Source organism: Hevea brasiliensis, chromosome 14, assembly GCF_030052815.1.
Source record: "Hevea brasiliensis isolate MT/VB/25A 57/8 chromosome 14, ASM3005281v1, whole genome shotgun sequence".
NCBI lineage: Eukaryota > Viridiplantae > Streptophyta > Magnoliopsida > Malpighiales > Euphorbiaceae > Hevea > Hevea brasiliensis.
Window position 1 is genome coordinate 80791718 of NC_079506.1, and position 24810 is coordinate 80816527.

The window sequence follows — 24810 nt, forward strand, 5'->3', positions numbered from 1 at the left end:
AAAGCCCAAATGACATGATTAAAAAGGAAATTAAAGAAGACACATAAAGGAATAACTTGATGAAGAGAAGTTTGTCAAATCATCACTGTAGCTTAGACCAATAGAACAGTAAACATAAGACACAAAAACTGAAAATTTCAAATAAAACCTAAGAGGCTAGGAATTAAGTTTGGCAATCAATGCCAACAAAAATAAAATGCAAAATGTAGTATTTTGGTAAACTTAGGTTCAACAAATCTATTATGTATCAAAAAGTCAACCTTTGAAAGGAAATGGTCAAGTGAATAGTAATCTCAATAATATTAATGTAAAGGACCAAAACTTAAATTGCAAATGATAAGTTATATAAATAGTGTAATAAATAAATGGATCAAGTTAATGTATGAATGAGACATTAGTTCTCATTATTGTAGAAAGGAAAAGTACTTTGAGTACAATGGTATAGAAGGATAATTGATTTTGAATTGTGATCATGTGAATTATCAAATGAATGTATAAATTATGGAATTTGTCATGAAATAATGAAGTCATAAAACATAATATATTAATATTTAATGGTATTATGTGCCCATGTATTGCCTAGACACTTGTGTCAGATTGGATAGATTAGCATGTCAATAGGGTATTGTTTTAGCAGTACTGCGAAAGGCTTTATGCTTGTATTCATGGCTTTATGCCCGCACTCATGGCTTTACGCCCGTACTCATGGCTTTTATCCCTGATTATGTGTTATTATGGCTTTTTAGCTATTCTGACTGCATAAGTGGTTGACGTTCCGCGTCCCATGGTATGACGGCCTGAGGCACCGCGGTGTCCAGTGCCAAGGACCCGTTATCCAGTTTAGTCAGCCTGTCATAGGTTACTTGGGCAGTGAAATTTATTAAAATAAGTTAAGAATATTAGCAACTGAAAATATTAGCAATTAAATAAATGAGTAAGAATATTTAAAATAAATTAGATTAGTTATTTAGCAGAAAGAATTGAAATGAATTAGACGATATTAAAATTTAATTATTATGAAAGAATTGAGCGCTTCTGAAGAGGAATAAATTAGAACAAAGGATAGTTAATACTAGAAGTATTATATAAAATTAGATTAAATTCCAGAGTATCCAAATTTTGATCCATTTTTTTTATTGTATATTATTTTCTTGTTATATTATTGCACCACTAAGCAGCAATGCTTAGCACGATGAAATTGTTTACTCGTGCAGGTACTGAAGGTAAAGCCCAGCGAATATTAAACAGAGATTTTAGAGTTTTGATCTGTAGAAGTGTCTGAAGTATTCAAGGTTGTCACCTCCTCAGCAATGCATGTAGATAGGGCCCATATAGATCATAATTTGTATGTTATATAAAATGCTTAGTTATAGTATTGTAATATAAATTATGGAAATGTAATTAATAGATATGTGATGTAAATTAATAAATGGGATAATTCATATATGATTAATTTGTATATCATGTAATTTATGAATTTATGTCATTAGTTTGTACATTGTGTAATTAATGAAGATTTAAAAATTTTGATATATGAATTAAACATGGAATGAGTTGAAAGAGTTAAATATGAAATGATTATGATGAGCAGGGATGATATTTTTATTGTAAAATATTGTTGAATTTCAAACAGGTGAATAGTAAAACACATCAAACGTTAATAAAATTGGAGAAACTCTGTTAGTTTCTTCGTCGAAAAATAATTGATATTAAAAGATAATAACTTGAAAATGATTAAAGGAATAAAGTAAGATAAGTTAGGGTGCTCCGGCACCGAATGTAGCACGCCTCGCTCGGTTACACTGTAGACGGGTGAGGGGTGTTACAACTAACACCTACTCACTCAATTGGGCTTGTATACATGATTAATTGAATTAAAGCACATCATTTCCCTTAATACCCCATGGCTGCCGAAATTCATAGAGTTCCCTAACTTGTCATTTTTGTTTCATTTTCAACAAATTCTAACTTAATTTAAGTGCCTACTCATGAATATAGAGAGAAAATTGGAAGAATCATTGCTAACCTCTTTGGTGAACCTTTGCAAACTCTAATTCTCTTCAATTTTCTTCAAATTTCCTCCTCCCAATCTTTTTCTTGAAGTTCAATTTGAGGGTTTCTACAATTTTTATAAGGGATTTATGGAATAATTTAGGGTTTACAGAGCTTACAAAGGGGTGTTAATGGAGGAATTTTTGAGAGAAGATAGAGAGAGAGAGTTGGGACGGCTACAAGGTGGAAGAAGACTCAAATTTTGTCTTTTTAATTTGTAATTATCTCATTTTATTTTTATCTCAAAATTAATTAAATTTTAAATTTTTATTATGTCATGCTTGCATCACTATGATGATGTCATTTCCTTCATTAGTTTTTCTTTTCTTTTCTTCCACACACACCTCTTCATTTGCAATCGAATTTCCACAATTTTAATTTTCTACATTTTAATGGACATTTAGGCCAAAAGTCACCTCTAAGGGTGAATTGAGCATTTTGCCCCTTATCGATCTGATCCGTTTTTCCAATAGCATTAAATTGCTTCCGAAACTCTGGTTTAATTATTTGAGCTGGCTCTCTATTCTTTTCTGTGGTTTTCATAATACCATTAGCTTCACAATAATCCTTGGGCCTGGGGTGCCATAAGGTCCCACACAAAATTAGGGCAGTGACTGAGCTCGCAGTTACTTCCCGGTTCGATTACCTATCGCTGTGGCCTCGACTCATTTAACCCATTATGCCTTGTTTTCTTGATTTCTATTTTACCTTCATGTAATTATTATTAATTTTTGTTTGTGGATTTTCTAGGTGACTTAAATATAGTTCTAAGCCCTTTAACTGTCCGGACTGACACTGGTCACCAGGCCAGTGAAATGTATAGAACTAATGCATATAGGGGTGTTACAAAGGTAAACAGGAGTGAGCGTTCGACTCAGAGAGTAGAATACCGATTTTAAGCACAATTTCTATAGCTATCTAAAACTACTGCATCCTAAAGAGTAGAATGCAACACCTTCATAATTTTCATACAAATCACATTATAACAGCAAAAAGGTAATTTGGAGCACTCACGCACCCATATAATATGCAAACAGTATATATATGAGAGCTGATCCCCTATACAGCTCTCTTAATCCAACCTTTGTCAGCGAGTATATCTCAAGTCAGACTTTCGCTTAATAGACCAAATGCAGGGGCCAGCGAGATCATCTCGAGCCATGCCTACCCGACTTATCCATAAAAGGATCGGGTCCCAGCGAGTCAAGCTCCACCCGCGTCTACCTGTCCTGTCCATATCCAACACCACACACTACACGCACGCCAACATACGCACACTGCTCCAAATTACCATAAAATAACATCCATGACACTTCATCAATTAAGAATGTAATATAAAATGTGCCTAGTATTTAACTGCATAGATATATAATTATAAGTGGCATGGGCATGCCTGAACATATAATAATATTGAAATTATAATTAAAATCAATATTTTATTTACAAACGTGATCCGAGGTCACTATGGCGGTTAGGAGGAGGAGGAAGGCTGTCCCGGATCACCTGGAAATTTCATTATAATTATTTAATATAATTGACTCAATACAAGCTTAAAAAGAATCAAAGACACTCTAAGTTGTGCTGAAAATCCGGCAAAATCTCCCCTATACCTAGGACCTACCCAACCTACAAAATGGTTCAAAATACACTTTTATATCCACAAATCATACAACTATAACTCAATCACATCACATGGCCCCTCCTGGGCTCATCCAAACAGTCAACCATCATAATTTGAAAAATTACCATTTAGTCCCTATAGCTAACCCTGTTGCAAAAACTACCCCAATGAGCTCTAAAAATTCTAAAACTTTGTCCCGCAGTCCTTAGCAATATTATTAAGCTAATACAAAAGGAATTATAATCTCCTAACCTACCACGAATATTTTATAGATTTTTAATTGAAATCAGACCTAGATAATTAAGAAAAATGAGGGTTCGCCTATGCCAATTCTGACCCTTGGGACGCGTCCGAGACGTCTGAAAACAGTGGGATAGCCTATAATCTCGACCCGATTCTGAAGCTTTTCCGGTAGCCTGTTTACCCAGCCCGAAATTGTAGACCCGAGTAACTGTCGAATTTCCCCAAAATGAGCGTACCTACATGAAGCCCACAACACGGGGGTTAGTACATAATTTTTACGAAATTTATTAAGCTCATTTAATACCCGGAAAACACTGCAAAGTTCTATAGGACCCACAAAAAAACGGAATCAGGAAATTTTGAAATGGGTATTGCCGCGAAACTCTTATCGAAGGCAGCACTCCGGTACTCCCGAATTTTTTGTGGGGTTCACGGTTTGTGAGAAATCTAGCCCAAAAATCGAAATAGGCTAAAATTTTCCGGACAAAAATTAGATAAACTACTCGATGGATTTTTGTATTCTTGGTGTCTATGGAAAGCTCTCGAGGTGTAGATAGGTTTTAGGACAAGACCCGATTCAATCGATGGTCGGATCGGCCAGAATCAGCTGGGGAATCCACAGCTTCGCTCGGGCGTTGAGGAGTTTTTGGTGCTGTTTTCCAGTGGCTTGGAGCGTCGACCGGCTGCGGGAATGCATCCAGGCGGGGCGCCAATGACCGGGGAAGGGCTGGGTGGCGGTGGGGCGGCAAGGGGAGGAGAGAGGAGAGAGAAAATGGAGAGAGAAGAGGGAACGTCGGGCGCGCAAGGAAGAAGAGAAAAGAAAAGGAAGAGTGCTGGTCCGATTCGACTGGTCCGACCCGATCCGATTTGATTCGACCAGTCCGATTCAGGATACTCGAAATTGAATTTTTGCTCTATCTTGGGACAAAAAACGAAGCTCAAAAATTTCGAAAAAATCTTAGAAAACTCAGAAAAATTTGTAGAGTCTAAATATATTTTTATTTTTGTCACGTGATCTTTAAATTAATTCGTAAAAATTAACAAAGTTTATTGATTTTGAAAAATCAAACCTAATATCTAAAATTCGAAAAATTTCAAATAATTTTCCAAAATTTTTAATAAAATAAAATACTAATATTTACCCATAAAATAATAAATTTAAAAATTTAGGGTGTTACAAATTAAGTTAAATACAATTCATTTTCAAGCCCTTAACTTTGTTGAATTTTATCTCTTGATTCCCTATTTTTCAATTGTAAGTCAATAATAATACAGTTGCTTCTAAGCAAGCATTTCCAGTTATCATTTCACATGGTCCACTCTATCTCCATCTTTCTTTATAATCCATAGCTTTCCCTTGCAAGAGTTATCAAGAATCCAAGCAAGGCAACTATATCCCATGTATACTAAAAAGACCACCCATCAGAGCTTCAAGTTTATGTTATGGCTACTATCACCACCCTCTTCTTCTTCCTCCTATCTTTTTTTCATCTTCTAACTGAAAGTTCATCTTCTTTTCTGTACTTATTAAGAAAGTTTAATTTAGTCAATTTTTAACTTTTTGTCTAAATTAATTCAGAAGTTTTAATTTAAGTTATATTTAATCCAAAAATTAAGAAAATCAAGAAATTAAACTTTTTAATTTTTGGGTTTAAAACAAAAAATAAGAAATTTTAATTAAAAATAAAGAAATTGGACTTTTTTAATTTTTTATTTAAATCAAGAAATTTAACTCATAAATTTTAATTTTTGAGCCTAAATTGAAAATTTTGAACTAATTTAGATAAAACGTTAAACTTTTCCAACAAGTATAGGAGTGAAATTAAACATTTTACTGCTAAGTTATATATTCAGTGATGTGATATCTTAAAAAACTAATCCCTACATGCTAAGAAACCAAAAAGAAAAGATAGTATATAACATCACACCACGCCATAATACAGTTTTAGCTTTAAAATTTATAATGATTTAATTATAACCGTTGATCATTGTGAGATTTATATAGAACTAATCATCACCACAATAAACTATTATAATAAAATAGTTATATGTACATCGATTTCATAATATAATTTTTCACTATTTTATGATACATTGAGATTAAATTTGATTTTAGTTTTGTAATTTTAAAGTTGATAAATGACATTTCGGGTCAATGGTTGAATGTCCAACTCAACTGAGCCAATTGATGTTGATCCTTGTGGCAAATATATAAATGAGACCAAAACCAAAAGGATGTCCCATCAAAATTAAGGATTACTGACGTTAAGTGCCTACATGGGACATATGTTTGATGCGTTATTTATTTTATTAATAGCAATTTTCTTTTTAAAAATTTTGTTGTGCTTTTGAGAAATGAAAGTAATGACTAGTCATTACTCCATAATGGAGGGGTCCTTCATTTTCTTCGTAGGGATTAGGGTTTTGACTTTGGAAATTAACATTTGTAAGTTAGTATATTTTTCATTTAGCAAGTATCAAGTTTGAGTTTACACTTTCCTAATTCTCTAAAAAAATCACTTATTTGTAATATTGTGTCATAAGTGGACCTGGCCAAGTATTTGTGATGTTTAATTTTATTAATATTTTAATTAGTTTGTTTATTTTGTCTATAAAATAAAAAATAAATTTTTCATTAAATAGAGACAGAATATAAATTTAAAGTATAAAATTTTATACTATAATTTTATATAAGAAAATTCAAGATAAACTACTTGTGAAAATATAACAGCAATTATCTTGATTTGAAAGATCTGATTACGTTGACAAAATGTTTGAATTGGCCATTCTACAGAAAGAACACTTTATTCGGCGGTAATCTACCATTATTATGGTATTTTTAATATCCTTATTAAAAGAAAATTTATACTTCTATCATTACACTCCTACCCAAATAATAAAGCAAAACACTTAACAACTACATGATAAAAAGAAAAATAGATTATTGCAATAAAAGAAATAGTAAATCTTTGTAAAGAAGGAAATATCAAATTCTCAATTAGAGGAGACATCAAATCCTCTCAAAGGAGCGATGAAACTCATATCTAACACAAGAATAAATTGAGAATAAATATAAATCTATTCTAAAATGATAAAGATCGGAGATTATTAAGGGAAAAAAAAAAGAGAAAGAGAGGATAAAGATTGGAGATTATTGAGATTAAAAAAAAAGAGAAAGAAAGGTAACCATTGGAGAAAATGTTGATCAATAGTCATCTCAAAAAGCTAACAGAGAGAGAGAGAGGTTTTTTTTTTTTTTTTTTTTTTTTTTTTTTCTATTTTCTCGTTATTAGTAACTAAAAGAAACAGTCAAAAGTTCAAAAGCATTTGAAATCTAGAAATACCCTCAAGAATTTTTATTTTTTTTTAAAAGATCATTTTTCAATTTTTTTTAAGAAAAGAATAATTTTATGAAAAATCTTTCTATTTTTTTTTTACAAAGAAAGCTTATTTTGAAGAAGAAATCTTTTCAAGAAATTTCCCAAGATTTTTTTTTTATGATCTTTATTTCAAATCAATTGTCACCTTATTAACTAATTAATTAAAACTGCAACAAGTATTAGCAGTATTAATTAAGTTAAATAAAAATTCGTTTTCAAGCCCTTAGCTTTGTTGAATTTTATCCCTTGCTTCCCTATTTTTCAATTGTAAGTCAATAATTATACAGTTGCTTCTAAGCAAGCATTTCCAGTTATCATTTCACATGGTCCACTCTATCTCCATCTTTCTTTATCATCTATAGCTTTCCCTTGCAAGAGTTATCAAGAATCCAAGCAAAGCAACTATATCCCATGTATACTGAAAAGACCACGGATCAGAGGTTCAAGTTTATGTTATGGCTCCTATCACCACCCTCTTCTTCTTCCTCCTATCTTCTTTTCATCTTCTGACTGAACCTCAGCTATTATCATTCCATGTTTTAACATATCAAGAACCTCTGTCAAGTCTGGGCTTTTCCCTTCTAGATGTTCAAACCGTCCTCTGATATATCTGATTTGCATCAATGGATTAGGTAGGCTTTAATATTTCTTTTAAGCTGGGAAGCAATGGAATTGGTAAAAGCTTCTTCTTATTTATTTTTTTATTTATTTGTTTTCTCCTCCTCTGATATATCTGATTTGCATCTATTGATTAGGTAGGCTTTAGTTTCTTTTGAGCTTGGAAGCAATGGAATTGGTATAAGTTTCTTTATTTATTTATTTATTATTTTCAAGTCCCAATAAAATTTTGAGTAAACCTTCATAATCATCAAATCTCTCTTCAATTTCCCATTTAGTGACCCAATAATTAGACAGCCTTTTGAGTTTTTTATGAATATTGTTTTTTCTCTTTAACTTACTCCAAGCTCTGCATGCAATAACTTTAATTACTTTGCAAATGACAATAAAAAGACATTATAATTAATTTTCAAAACATAATATTTATTAAAAAAAAAACTAAAGTAAACTTATGCAACTCAAAGGTAATTGTCTAGGTTTTTTTTTTTTTATATATATAACTCTAACACAAAGGACAGAAAAGATATATTCTTTGATAAAATCAAGTCTTATATCTCATATACACACTGTTCACAATCAATATAGAATCTAGAAAGATCAGTCCGGACACTCAAAAGCAAATAGACACCCATTACACATGCTTATTTTTTTTTTTAATTGATTAAAGACACATGCACACTCGGGACAAGAAAGTCACACATCATTTAACAAAACTATGAAAATTTTGTCATACAACAGGTAATGGGATCTATTTGGTGATCGATTTTCTATTTCAAATCAATTCTCACCTACTCTTATATATAAAACTCTAGTAGCTGCTTCCAAGCAAGCAAGCATTGACATATTTTCATCATCCTCCAACAGTAAAAAATAAAAATTAATAAAAAAAAAAGATACCTTTCCCTTTGGAAGAGATATATCAACAAACCAAGCAACTACACTACCCATTTCTCTCAAATTAAAATCCCATATATTAAGCTTTGCTCTTCAAGAAAGAAACATACAGATATATACATGGCTCCTATCACTACCCTCCTCTTCTTCCTTTTCTCTTCTTTTCATCTTCTCACAAGCCCTCAGCTTTTAGCATTCCATGTTTCAACTTTCCAGGAACCTTCATCAAGATTTGGTTTTGCTCTCATGGATGTTCCTACCTTCTTATGATCTGATGGCTTTGTGTGCTGGGACTTCAAGCACTTTACCCCTCATCTCAGTCTTGCTGCCTCTGCATGTCATGTATCTCTCTCTATGTTATTTCGTGTATCCGTTGTATGTATGCCAAATAGATTTTGATTATGGTGAGATTTATGAGCTTCACTATGATCAATGGTTATGATAATGGTTATAATGAAATTTTGTGCTCTAAATTTTTTTTTTGTCATGGTTTTATTTTTTTTCCAAATTTTATTTTTATATTTCTTTTCCTTGAATTATACCTTCAACATAATTTTTCAGTTTTGGATTCTGTAATTACATAATTATATTACAAGTTTTAGATTATTTTTTTTTTATCTATTGAGAATAAAATAATGAAAAATCCAATTGGAGTCATATTAAAAATTTAATTTAATTTTGATTTTGAGTGACAAACTCCAAATTAAAAATAAATCGCATAGTCCTAAATGAGAGATCTGGGCCAAAAGCAAAAACATGCATGAATGCTACGAGGGATTAATTATTAAAAAATATAAAAATAAAAAGTATTTATAAATCTAATATAGTTTCGAAACAACTTCAAAACTACAGTTTACTTAAGAAAATGCCATTGGAAAAAAAATTTTTCTTGACAGATCAAATCAATAACTTTTCGGTAGAAAATATAGTCATATGTTTTTCGAAAACGCAATTTTCAATGGCATTTTTAGGAGCATATAACCATATATTTTTTAAAACACTACTCTCAATAGTATTTTCAGAAAATATATAATCATATACTTTTAAAAACACCACTCTCAATAATATTTTTAGAAGCACGTAAAATAGAAGAAAAAATTATTTAAAGGTTTTTGTCTATAATAAATATATATTTTAAAATTATTTAAATAAAATGATTCTTACAATTTTAAAATTATTTAAAACTAAAATCAAATACAAAAATAAAATATTTATAATATCATAAGAACTCTACCTAATGGACAAGCTGGAAATTTTATATCCTTTTTAGTGAGTTTTAAATTTTATAATATCATAAGACCAAGACACATAATTGTCGGCTAAAGCCCCAAATTAGATTTTAAATTCTCACAAGTTTTAATTTTCTTGTTAAATTATTATTAATTTATTTTTTTTTATTGCAGTGGATCTTTTGGGTTGGACCCTTTGCTGGTGCAGCCATTGCAGCATTCTATCATCAGTTCATCTTGAGGGCTGGTGCTGTGAAGGCTCTTGGGTCATTCAGGAGCAACCCCAGTACTGTTTAAGAAAAATCCTTTATCAAAAAAAGAAATAATAATGAAGGAAGAGCATATGCATGCAGCTTGTTGGCTGGTTTCTTTGTAGTGGTGGGTTAAAAATCAATGAATGTGAAAGAGAGAGAATGAAAGGATTATGTAATTTGTAGATATAAAGTCTCCTTCAAAAGGGAGGCTTTTATTATTTTTACTGTTATGTGGCAATGATATGATGGTTTTCTAGTTAGTTTCACCCTCTTTTGTCTACTTTTCTTCTATGCACTTATCATGCTTGTAAGAAAAGTTAAGCTATTTGGTCAAGTCTTTTGTTGCTTCTGTCAAAAGTTTAGGTTGTGAGTGTATTATTATGAGCTTTTTTGTTTTTTTTTTTCAATATCAAATATTCATTTCTTGTTAATGAAGCATCACAAAAATAACAATAATTACAAATCAAATATAAAAATTGTCAAATTTTTCAACAAAATAACAAAATTCAATCTACAACTAAGAATTTGATTGGTATAAGATAAAAAAAATAAAAAGAATTTGATTGTTACTTTCCTTAAGTTTTTAACTCCTAAATAGAGCAATAGTTAAATTTAGTCCTCTAAGTTTAACATTTAATTCTTAAAGAGAGAATGAATATTAATTAGATTAAAAGTTAACTTAATTTTTTATGTATTCAAACATCATTAATAATGGATTAAAAGTTATAATGATAATAATAAGTAATTATCATACGTGATCACTCAACTTTATTAGTGTAATTTTAATTTCTTTCATAAAATTTATTAAAATTAAATATTTTTAAATTAATCTACTGATCTATCAACTATTTTGTAAATAAAATGACCTAATTAGTAGTTACTTATAGAGAAAAAATAGAAAAAAAGAAGGGATTTGATAGCAAGGGAATAGTTAGATGCATTTTTTGTATTTTATTTTTTTTTACATTAATAAAATAAAATATTTTGTTAATAAAATAATTGACAGATCAGAAGGTTCATCTAAAAATTTTTAACTTATCGATCACTGATTTTATGAGAGTGGTGGAAGACTTTGGAATGTTTGAACCTTTCAAAATTACTAAAAAGTTGGAAAATGGAAGGGTTAGATTAATGGGTTGGTGAAGCATTAAACTATAATTAATGGGTAGTTAACCGGTTGTTACTTAATTGTTGGTGCAATCCTATAGTTGAACTAACGTAACATGTGGTTATTGAACTGTCAACTAAATTAATTAATTACTTAGTGATAATTAGAGATAATTTAGTTGATTTCATTTTTTTTAAAGGAAAAATTATTATTTTATCTCTGTATTTAATCGAAACCAATTATTTAGTCTCTATATTTTAAAAAATATATTATTTAATCTATATATTTTATTTATGTTAAACTATTTAGCTTCCTTATTAAATTTTATATTATTCATACTATTCAAATTACAATTTAATATCTTTATTTTAAAGAAACTAATTAGTTAATGTCTATATTTTCAAAAATATTACTATTTAGTTCTTCTATTTTACTGAAACTAATTAGTTAGTTTATATATTTTAAAAAATTTAATATTTTAAAAAATATATTCTTGGATAAAAATAAAAATTTTATCATATGAAGACTAAATTTGAATTTATATATATTTTTTTAATTTTCAATTCCTTGGACATCATTTTGTGTTTTCTTTACTATAAAATAATTTTTCTTGATTATTTAAAAATTTAAGGAAACTAATTAATTTTTTTGTGTAGGCGGTTTGTACCATTCTTATCAATAGATGAAAATAAAAAAAAAATGAGAGGGGAGAAAGGTGTAGATATAGAGGAGAAGAAATATGAAGAGAGAAATAAGGGAGAATAAGAGAGAAATAAGAGAGAGAAAATTAGAATAATTTAAGTATAAAAAATAATTATGAGAAATAGTTAACAGAGTAAATTACATGGACTAAGTAATGTATTTTTAAAAAATATAGAGATTAATTAATTAGTTTCACTAAAATAGAAAAATTAAATAGTAATTTAATCAGTATTGATTAACAAAAAAATTTGATCGAAAACCAAATAGTTTAACGGAAGTAAAATATAGAGACTAAACAATATATTTTTTAAATATATAAATTAAATAGTTAATTTCATTAAAATATAAAGATAAAATAATAATTTATCCTTTTTAAAATGAAAAAAATCATAAATGTGAATTTAAATTTCTTTATTTATTAATTATAAAATTAAAATTTCAATTTTATAGTAATTAAGAGTTATTAAAAAAATTTATTATTAAAAAAAATTATCTCATATTATATATCTCATTAATTATTTCTTAGTGTAGTATACAGATATACCGGCGAGAAACTATGTAAAGGCAAGGCCCTTCAAAAGTTTTTAAAATTAAAAGATTACCATAAAATTTAATATTTTTTTAAAAAATATCTGCTTGATCTTTAAAAAATTTTTAAAATTAAAATTCTGTTTTTATACATTATTTTTTTTAAAAAAATAGCATAACTATTAAACTTATATTATTAATTTTTTATATTATAAGATAAAAACACTAAATTATTATTTTAATGAAATATTATTATTTATTTTTTTAAAATAAGAGTAAAGATGTTTAGGTCATCCCCATGGGCCTCCTTCCCATATGTGCCTTTCATGGGCCTTATAATGAAGACATTGTGGCCTTATCTTATCTCTATGCTAGTCAAACTAAATGCCTTTTTTTTTTTTTTTTAATTTTTCTTTTAAGATGGCATACACACCTTAATAAAATTATAATAATTTTTTCTATGTATACTAAGTTATGGCTTAAAACTCAGTTTAATCCCCTGTACTTGATTTTAGTTTTGTAATTTTAAAGTTGATAAATGACATTTCAGGTTAGTTGTTGAATGTCCAACTCAACTGACCCAATTGATGTTGATCCTAGTGGCAAATATGGAAATGAGACCAAAACTAAAAGGATGTCTCAACCAATGATTCATTAGCCTAATGGTTAATGGTGAAGTAGGCTCGGGAGGAATCCCAAGTTTAAGCCTGGAGATTATATATTTGACCCAGGATTTTACAGCTCGATATTTGGCTTCCATAATTTCCAGACTATTGCGAAAAAAAAAAGTCTCATCTAGATTAAGGATTTTTTTTTTTGGTCTGAAATCTAAATTAAGGATTACTAATGTTAATTGCCTACCGGTGACATACGTTTGATATGTTATTTATTTTATTAATAGCAATTTTCTTTTTAAAAATTTTGTTGCGCTTTTCAAAAATGAAAGTAATGACTAGTCATTGCTCCATAATGAAAGGGCTCTTCATTTTCTTTGTGAGGATTAGGGTTTCGACTTTAGAAATTAACATTTATAAGTTAGTATATTTTTCATTCAGCTGGTATCAAGTTCGAGTTCACATTTTCTTAATTCTCTAAAAAAAAAATACCACTTATTTGTAATATTGTGTCATAAGTGGACCTGGCCAAGCATTTGCGATGTTTAATTTTATTAATATTTTAACTAGTTTGTTTTTTTTTATAAAATAAAAGATAAATCTTTCTTTAGATGAAGACGGATACAAATTTAAAGTATAAAATTTTATACTATTACAATTTTGTATAAAAAAATTTAAGATAAATCACTTGTGCAAAATATAATAGTAATTATCTTAATTTGAAGGATCTGATTGTGTTGATAAAGTATTTGAATTGGTCATTCTGCAGAAAGCACACTTTATTCAGTGATAATTTACCATTGTTCGATTTTACGTTCTTTTTAATATCCTTCTTAAAAGAAAATCTATACTTCTATCATTGCTCTCATACCCAAATAAGAAAGTAAAATACTTGACAACTAGATGATAAGAAGAAAAATAGATCATCCTAATGGAGGAAATATCAAATTCACAATAAGAGGAGACATCAAATCCTCCCAAATGAGCGATGAAACTCATATCTAACATGAGAAATGACTGAGGACAAATGCAAAGATTGGAGATTATTGGAAAAAAAAAAAAACAAAAAGAAAAAAGAGAGAGCAAAAGCATTTGAAATCTAGAAATGCCCTCAAAAATTTTCATTTTTTTTTTCAAGAAAAGAATAATTTTATAAAAAATCTTTCTTTTTTGCAAAGAAAGCTTATTTTGAAGAAGAAATCTTTTCTAGAAATTTCCCAAGATTTTTTTTATGATCTTTATTTCAAATCAATTGTCACCTTGTTAATTAATTAATTAATTAAAGCTCTAACAAGAATTAGCAGTATTAATTAAATTAAATAAAAATTCGTTTTCAAGCCCTTAACTTTGTTGAATTTTATCTCTTGTTTCCCTATTTTTCAATTGTAAGTCAATAATAATACAGTTGCTTCTAAGCAAGCATTTCCAGTTATCATTTCACATGGTCCACTCTATCTCCATCTTAATTTCTTTATCATCCATAGCTTTCCCTTGCATGAGTTATCAAGAATCCAAGCAAATCAACTATATCCCATGGATACTAAAAAGACCACCGATCAGAGCTTCAAGTTTATGTTACGGCTTCTATCACCACCTTCTTCTTTGTCATGACCCAACCTATGGGCCGGACCGGCACTAGGACCTAGGCCAGCCTAAAGCCCCCAAGGCCCGTAGTAAGCCTAACTATTCCTCAACCCAACTCTAAGGCCCATTTGGACCCAATTTCAAGAATTCAACCGGACAGAGTCCGGTTATAAAATGGACCATTTAACGGGGAGTTTTGACTCACCCGACCTGTAAACACAATATATAATCATCTGGGGAGCTCAGCTTACCCTTCATATAATCATGATGTCATAAAAATAAATGGGAGCTCGGCTCTCTCATCCAATCCAACCATACATGCATTTAATAAGTTTAGAGGTCCAACATGACAATTATATTACAGACCCAATCAAATAAATATTTCTAACACATGCGAAAATTCTAGGAGTTAACAGACTTATACAAACATTACAGACATTAATAGACAACCTGTAAAGAAAAAAAGCAGGTTAACCACAACAATAATCCTCCTGTAACCTGGAAAAATAATAAACAGGAGTGAGCATTCTACTTAGAGAGTAAACTATCAATTTTAACCATAATCTCTATAGCTATCTAAAGCTAATGCACCCTGCAGAGTGAAATGCAACATCATCATAAATTTCATACAAATCACATCAAAAAGGCAATTTGGAGCACTCACACACCCGATAATGTCAAACAATACATATACAGGAGCTGATCCCTTATACAGCCCTCTTACTCCAACCTCTGTCAGCGAAGATCTCAAGCCGGACTTTTGCTTAATAAACCAAATACGGGATCGCAACGAAGATCTCAAGCCGTGTCTATCCCGAAGGACCGGGTCCCAGCGAAGATCTCAAGCCGTGTTTACCCATCCTGTCCATATCCAACACCATACCACACGCACACCAACGCACGCACACTGCTCCAAATTACTACAAACAACATCCATGGCACTTTAACAGTTGTGAATGCAACATAAAATGTGCCTAAAGTTTAACTACATAGATACATATTTATAAGTGATGCATGGGCATGCTTGAACATAAAATAATATTGAAATTACAATTAAAATTAATATTTTACTCACAGACTTAATCGCAGTCACTGTGGTGGTTGGGCGGAGGAGGAAGGCTGTCCCGGCTCACCTGACAATTTTATTACAATTATTTAATATATTTGACTCAATACAAATTAAGAAAAAGATCAAAGATGTCCTAAGTCGTGCCGAAAATCTGATAGAATCTCCTCTATACCTAGGACCTACCCAACCTGCAAAACGGCTTAAAACGCACTTCTATATCCACAAACCATACACCTATAACTCAATCACATCACACAGCCCCTCCTGGGCCCATCCAAACAGTCATCAATTACAACTCAACTCAACTAAGCCTTTATCCCAAAAATTTGGAGTCGACTATATGGATTCGCTTTCTCCACTCTAAACGATTTTGGGTTAAATCCTCAGAAATGTGTAATGCTTCTAGGCCATGTTGTACTACTCTCCTCCAAGTCAATTTAGGTCTACCCCTTTTTTTCTTTCTATCCTCTAACCTAATGTGCTCTACTTGTCTAACTGGAGCCTCCGTATGTCTACGCTTCACATGACCAAACCACCTCAATCTCCCTTCTCTCAACTTATTTTCAATTGGCACCGCTCCTACCTTTTCTCTAATACTCTCATTACGGACTTCATCTAGTCTAGTATGGCCACTCATCCACCTTAATATTCTCATCTCTGCAACTCTTATCTTAGACGCATACGACTCTTTCAGTGCCCAACACTCACTACCATATAACATAGCCGGTCGTATGGATGTACGGTAAAATTTTCCTTTCAACTTATTGGGAATCTTAAGATCACATAAAACTCCCGTGGCATGTCTCCACTTCAACCATCCGGCTTTAATCCTATGACTAACATCCTCCTCACATCCCCCATCTACTTGAAGGACTGAGCCTAGATATTTAAAGTGATTACTTTGGGACAGTACCACTTCATTCAAACTAACTCCTTCCCTATCACCAATTTGGCCTTCACTGAACTTGCAATGCATGTATTCTGTCTTCGTTCTACTTAACTTAAAACCCTTTGACTCTAGAGCACTTCTCCAAAGCTCTAGCTTTCTATTGACTCCTTCTTGTGTCTCATCTATCAGAACAATATCATCCGCAAACAGCATGCACCAAGGAATACTCTCTTGTATATGTTTCGTCAATTCATCTAAAACTAATGTAAAAAGGTAAGGGCTTATGGCTAATCCTTGGTGTAATCCAATTGAGATCGGAAAATCTCTTGTGTCCCCTCCCATCGTGCGCACAATAGTAGTTGCTCCTTCATACATATCTTTCAACACTTGTATGTACCTAATAGATACCCTCTTTTGTTCTAACACATTCCATAAGACATCTCTTGGAACACTATCATAAGCCTTCTCCAAATCAATAAAAACCATGTGTAGATCTTTCTTTACATCTCTATATTTCTCCATCAAGCTTCTAATAAGAAAAATCGCTTCCATAGTTGAACGACTGGGCATGAAACCAAATTGATTGAGAGAGATAGAAGTATCATGACGTAGTCGATGCTCCACAACTCTCTCCCACAACTTCATAGTATGACTCATGAGTTTAATTCCCCTATAGTTTGAGCAACTCTGTATGTCTCCCTTATTTTTAAAAATAGGTATTAAGATACTCCTCCTCCATTCATCAGGCATTTTCTTTGAGTTTAGAATCTTATTAAATAATTTAGTTAACCATGCCACTCCCATATCTCCCAAACACTTCCACACTTCAATTGGTATTTCATCAGGTCCATAGGCTTTATCCACTTTCATTCTCTTAAGTGCTTCCTTTACTTCTAAAGATCTAATCCTTCTAGTATAATTCACATTCTTTTCTATTGTTCTACAATCTATATTCACGCTATTACCATTTTGACTATTATTAAAGAGATCATTAAAATAATTTCTCTATCTTTCTTTAATGTCTTCATCTTTTACCAACACTTTTCCTTCTTTATCCTTAATGCACCTAACTTGATTGAGATCTTGACATTTCCTTTCTCTCCTCCTTACTAATCTATAAATATCTTTCTCCCCTTCTTTAGTTCCAAGTTTCTCATATAACTTTTCAAAGGCCTGTGCTCTTGCTTGACTAACTGCCTTTTTTGCCTCTTTCTTTGCTATCTTGTACTGTTCATATGTCTCATTATTATCACATTTAGGTAATTTCTTATACCATTCCCTTTTTCTTTTCACTGCCTTTTGTACTTTCTCATTCCACCACCATCTCTCTTTTGAGGGTGGTTCATGTCCTTTAGACTCTCCAAGTACTTTTCTAGCTACTTCTCTAATCTTTGATGCCATCTGTATCCACATATCATTGGCCTCCACATTCAGCTTCCATACTTCAGACTCGAGAAGCTCATTTTTGAATTTCACTTGTTTTACTTCTTTGAACTCCCACCACTTTGTTCAAGCTACACTATTTCTTCTGATCTTACTTGAATTGTTCCTAAACTTGACATCCAAGACCACCAACCGATGTTGACTTGTTAAAGCCTCTCCTGGAATGACCTTGCAATCCTTGCATAGAGCTCTATTTGTCTTCCTGGCTAAGAGGAAGTCGATTTGGCTTTTATGTTGCCCACTTTTGAAAGTCACTAAATGTGACTCTCTTTTTATAAAGTAGGTATTTGCTAGTATTAGGTCATATGCCATAGCAAAATCCAGGATGCTTTTTCCCTCCTCATTTCGATTTCCAAAACCAAAACCTCCATAAACATTCTCATAACCTTGTCTATCACTTCCCACATGTCCATTCAAATCTCCACCAATGAAAACATTCTCTTTATTCGGTATGCTTTGCATTAAATCATCCATATCTTCCCAAAACCTTTGTTTACTCTCACTGTCTAGTCCTATTTGTGGGGCATAAGCACTAACTATATTTATTGTTTCTCCTTCTAATAATAACTTTACTAGTATAATTCTATCTCCTACTCTTTTCACAGCTATTACTGCGTCTTTCAATGCCTTATCTATGATTATGCCCACTCCGTTCTTATTTCTCTCCTTTCCGGTAAACCACAGTTTGTACCATGAATTACCCACTTCCTTACTTTTCTCTCCTACCCATTTAGTCTCCTGAATGCAAGCAATATTCACCCTTCTCCTTTCCAAGGTATCCATAAGCTCCATTAATTTTCCTGTAAGTGATCCAACATTCCAAGTACCAACCCTGATCCCCATCCTAACCTGCTCATTCCTAATTGGTCTCTTTCTATGATATCTTCTATTGTTTTCTATGTCTATCTTGTGTTTTGTTCCACTATCTGTTCTACTATCTGTCCTATGGACTAACTTCTTTACCCACACCCGTCCATGATATGGGAACCCTTGCTCACTTAACACCACACCCGAGCGTCGGTGTCACACCTTACCCCTCTGTAAGGCATAACATGATCCCATAGAATACCTAATGAACTACCGAACTTCACCTACCGATAACTCATTAAGTACCCTACAAGGGATTTTAAAACAATTTTCTTATTTTTGATAAGTGGTGAGCATTTCTAATAAGTATTTAAAACATGTAATTAAGTTGAAAGCTAGTTGGAAATTTTGGCCCATTTTATTTTTTCGCAAATTTTATAAAAATTTTGACAGAGTTCTGTCTGTATTTTGAGAAACCAGTTCTTCAAATACCTGTAAAAAGCACTTCTAAAAATTTTTCTCAACAACTGCTTCAATTTCATACTCAATCTCAATCAATTTCTCAACTCATTTATCAACTTTCAAATTTCAAATCCACTATCCAATGATCATCAAAATACTAGCAATCCATTTCATTCAAATTAAATAAAATAGTTCCATTCATATTTCATTAGAGACAAAACACTTCATTACAAAATTTACATTAAGAGAATTTTAAACTACAATATATATTACAACTTTATACAAATTTTATATAAACTGCTCAAGACCCATTTTTACATGTCCATACATTTATGTGCAATATATACATCAAAAGAAATATTTACAGTTAGGGTATAAATTATACCCGAAGACTTCAAGCTGATTGATCCTCAATCTTTAGCAGCTCAGTCTGCTGCTCCTCTAGTCTCTGTATCTGCGACAGCAATAGAAGCTATCGCTGAATACTAGGACTCAGTGGTGCACAACATACTAAAATAATCTTTATGCAAAACTTAAATCACATTTATTCAAAAAAATTTGACTACACATGAGCATTAAACACAAAACATGAATTATGAGATTTTAATGCAAACCAAGTTCATTTCAAAGTATCAAAACACATTTCATAAAACCCACAGTTAGATAATGCCATTCGAAACAAATAGAATCTCAATAGCCAGAGGCTAAAGAGAAATCACATCACAAGGCTAGCTAGCTCAAATATATGGATATCCATTCACATCCTCTTCTACTGGCACACCTCAACACTTCTCCAGAGAAGGAATCAAAATTCGAAACTAATTACCCCCACTAGTCATGCTAGTGAGGTGTTCAAATATATGGTCATGACACTGTGGTTTTAAAACTTATCTTAACAATTTGCTAAACATTGTCATTTCAAATATACACAACTAACTTTCCACAATTTAAATCAAAACATTATAAAAATTGTCATAATTCACTTATTCAAATTATTCAAAACAATATGCATAAATAATTTAGAAAAGTTATACGTTGTGCACAAACCTCAAGAGAGTCGCCTCTTGGCCTTGACTCGGTTCTTCGGGTTTTTTCCCGGTATTCTTTTCAACTGAAACACATAATTTTACAATGTTTCAGTACCATAACTTAGCATAAATCCAGAAATAAATTTAACTTCACTTTTACTTAGCTCTAACGTGCTAAATTCGACGTTCTTGAAATTTTGTGTTTCGGGTTACTATTCACTGCACTATTCAAGTCAAATTATTGACTTTCTAAGGCTTAATAGGTATGGGAATTCCAACTTTACCCACATACCACATTTTGATCACCAAACTTGTTGGTTTTGGTCATTTTCTCAAAACTTAGGTCTTTTAGGCAAAATTGTCAAATTTTTCGCTTTTGGTGTCCCTAATTGTACTGTTTCATTGGTCAGTTACTGTTGGAATTTGGCAAAACTTTCTTCATAGAAAATGTTCCCTATTGTCTTAAGTTTATTCTCCTTTTTGAATCACCCCAATTGCAGTTTCGTAGCTCAAGTTATAAGCAAATTACGTTTACTGTTCATGCTGTAGAATTTGGTTCTACAGATTTGTTGATCCAACTTCATTTAGTAATTTGATCAAGTTAAGTTCATAATTTGGTCTAATTTTCTTCATATGAAATGTTCTACCATGTCTCAGGTTTCCATCGGTTCAAGAATCGCCTAAATCGGAGTTTTCTAGAGAGAGTTATAGCCATTGAAACTTTACTGTTCAAATGGCAAATCTGCAGTCTGTAGATTCAGTGACCCAACTTTGCTCAGTAATTTGATTTGGTTAATGGCATAATTTGGGTTTGTGTTCTTCATGAAAGTTTTAGGTATATATCTCATCTAACCTCTGGTAAAATTTCAGGTCATTTTGACCTATCTAGCTCGAGTTATGACCAAATGAATAAACACTGTTCATTTAGTCAGTTTGTGCAGTGGCAGCCTGCAATTTTTCAACTTTGATCAATTTGTTTACTAGGTTTTAGTCACTTTTTGGGCATGCTTCCTAAATGAAAATTGTGTCATTTAGTGCCTATTTTCATCCCCAACTGGTTCCATATCCATTGGACTTGTAAAATTTTATTTTTGGTCCCTCAAAGAAGGTTTTGGTCATGCTGCCAGCACATGACCTTCTCCAATCTGAATTGGCTTTTAATTCCAACACTTCTAACACACCTCATTTGGTCACAAATGACCATTTTTCACTTCACATTAGGTCAAAGACACCATTTACAAGTTTTTCACATTTTTGGTCTCTAAACCCTAATGTCCAAACCCTAATTCACTAACCTCATGCATTTACTTGATTCCATACCTCTAAACATAGTCATTCAATTAACTAAGGTTTATATACCCAATTAAATCCATCAAACCATGCAAATATACTCCCATATACATGCTGGCTGAAAATTATTCATGGTCCCTCACAAATTTTTATTTCATTTTAAGCATTTTTCTAAGTTAACTAAGTTATAAACACAAGTAATAAACTCATTTGCAACTTAAATCACTAACCTTTGTGTAGCAACTTCTAACTCCCCTTTTCTCCAATTTTCTTTCTTCTTTTCTCCTTTCTTTGATGATCAATCTTCTTCTCAAGTGATTAAATCAAGTTTTTATGGGAGAATTTGGGGTAAGGTAGGGTCAAATGGGTGTTTAAAAGCTTGTATTCAAGCTTTCATGGAGGATCAATGGTGGGGTTTGGGAAAGACTATGGCTGCCGTTTTCTTTGAGGTAGGAGAAGGTTGATATTTTTGTTTTTATGTATTTTATGTCTTGTTTTATGTATTTGAATGGGTCAACAATTGTGAGAATTAAAATAATTAATTTTGACATCATTTTGATGTCATAAGGTGATGTAATTAACTTTTTCTTTTCTTTTCTTTTTCTTTTTTTATTTATTTATTTTTCTATTAGTTTTTTAATTTAATTTTCGATTCTGAAATTTTCTTTTCTCCGATTTTATTTGACAGTTAGGTCAGGAGTCAGCTCTCGGGGTCAATTGACCAAATTGCCCCTCGCCGGCTCAACCCGGTTTGCAAATAATCCAATATTTCTTTTGGCTCCCTGACCTAATTATTTGACTGGCTTAACAGTTCTTTTTCATGATTTTCTCTTTTCCACTGTGTTCATAAGGTTCCTAAGGACCACAGCGTCACTTTTTACGGTTCAAAATTTGAGTTTAAAACGACTTCGCAGTCGTTCCAGAGAAGGTCACCCATCGCTGTGACTCTCGGCTCGTTTAACTTCTTATGTTCTGTTTTTCTTGTTTATACTTAACTAATTGAACATTACTAATTATTTGTGTTTATGGCTTCTCTAGTTGTCTTAAGTGTGGTTTTAATCCCCTTAATTGTCCGGACCGACACCGGTCACCGGAACAGTGAAATCTACCAGGCTATGCAAACGGGGGTGTTACAATTCTCCCCCCCCTTAAAATAAATTTCGTCTCGAAATTTTACCTGGTACTAATCTCTGAATAGCTGTGGGTGCTGTCTCCTCATGTCCTCTTCTCATTCCCAAGTAGCCTCCTAGCCCGAATGATGGTTCCACAGCACTTTTACCAATGGTATTTGCTTGTTCCGTAGCTGCTTCACCTCATAAGCCAGAATCTCTATGGGTTCTTCTTCATATGTGAGGTCTGGATTCACTTCAATTTCTTCTACTGATAGTACATGAGATGGGTCTGATCGATACCTCCTCAACATAGACACATGGAAGATATTATGTATCTTCTCTAACTCTGGAGGTAGTGCCAAACGATATGCCAAAGGACCCACTCTTTCCAGAACCTCATATGGCCCGATAAAATGAGGACTCAGTTTCCCCTTTCTGCCGAATCTCATAATTCTCTTCCATGGAGAAACCTTGAGGAAAACTTTCTCACCCACTGTATACTCAATATCCCTTCTCTTCAGATCAACGTAGGACTTTTGATGGTCTGATGCAGTCTTAAGTCGATCTCTGATCACCCTGATCTTTTCCTTAGTTTGCTAAACAATTTCGGGTCCAATCATCTTTCTTTCACCCACGTCATCCCAACACAGCGGGGTTCTACATTTTCTGCCATACAAAGCTTCATATGGAGGCATTCCAATGCTTGATTGGTAGCTATTGTTGTAAGCAAACTCAATCAAAGGTAAGTGTGTATCCCAACTGCCCTCAAATTCAATCACACAAGCCTGTAGCATGTCCTCCAAGATCTGAATTACTCTCTCGGTCGCCATCATGCGTGGGTGGAATGCCGTCTTGAAGTTCAATTTAGTTCCCGTGGCTCTCTGAAGACTACCCCGAGAATCTAGAAGTGAACCTAGGATCTCTGCGACACGATGGATCGGCACTCCATGCGATCGACAATCTCATCGATGTATAACTTGGCCAATCTTTCTAAGCGTAGTCCATCCGATCGCGTAAAATGAGTAGACTTAGTTAGTCTGTCGACAATGACCCATACTGCATCATGACTCTTCTGTGTCCTCGGAAGTCCCATCACAAAATCCATTGTTATTCTTTCCCATTTCCATTCTGGTATTGGTAGTGGATATAACAACCCAGCGGGTATTTGATGCTCTGCCTTTACTTGCTGACAAGTTAGGCATTTGGATACAAACTCTGCCACATCTCTTTTCATACCCATCCACCAGTAATGCTCCTTTAGCCCCCTAAACATTTTTGTGCCACCAGGGTGCATGGCAAAAGGAAACTCATGTGCTTCCTTCAAAATGATCTGCCTCAAATCAACATCATTAGGAACACACATTACGCCTCGTGTAGCAAGAGACCATCATCTCGATTGAGAATTCGGTTTTGGCCTGGGACTTCTTTCAACGACACGATACTTCTGATCATTCTGAGTAGCCATTCTAATCTGATCAATCAACACTGGCTGTACATGCCATGCAACTACTGTCTGCCCATCATCATTAATCTCTAAGCTGGCATGTAATAATCTCAACTCGTGTACCAAAGACAAAGGAGTAACCCGTAGACTTGCCATAGTCTTGCGACTTAAGGCGTCAGCCACAACATTAGCTTTCCCTGGCTGATAGTCTATCAGACAATCATAGTCTTTTATCAACTCTAACCAACTCCTCTGTCTCAAATTCAACTCCTTCTGAGTACCCAGATACTTCAAACTCTTATGATCTGTGTAGATGTAACACTTTTCCCCATACAAATAATGCCTCCAGATCTTAAGAGCAAACACAATAGCTGCAAGCTCCAAATCATGTGTCGGATAATTCCTCTCATGCGGTTTCAGCTGGCGTGATGCATAGGCA

The 24810-nt window shown here is 32.5% G+C and overlaps 1 protein-coding gene and 1 long non-coding RNA gene across 2 annotated transcripts in view; both read left to right on the forward strand.

Annotated features, from left to right (window-relative positions):
- Positions 1–10551, forward strand: part of LOC110647223 (probable aquaporin PIP2-5) — a 32811-nt gene extending 22260 nt beyond the window's left edge. The window contains exon 4 of the mRNA XM_058133427.1: positions 10212–10551. Within this exon, the coding sequence (XP_057989410.1) occupies positions 10212–10334 (123 nt within the window). The 3' untranslated portion in view covers positions 10335–10551. The remainder of the gene's footprint in view (positions 1–10211) is intronic.
- Positions 7557–9290, forward strand: LOC110647218 (uncharacterized). The gene is made up of 2 exons (XR_009143034.1): positions 7557–8092; positions 9025–9290. It is a non-coding gene; the product is annotated as an uncharacterized LOC110647218 (long non-coding RNA).
- Positions 10552–24810: the final 14259 nt, after the last annotated feature.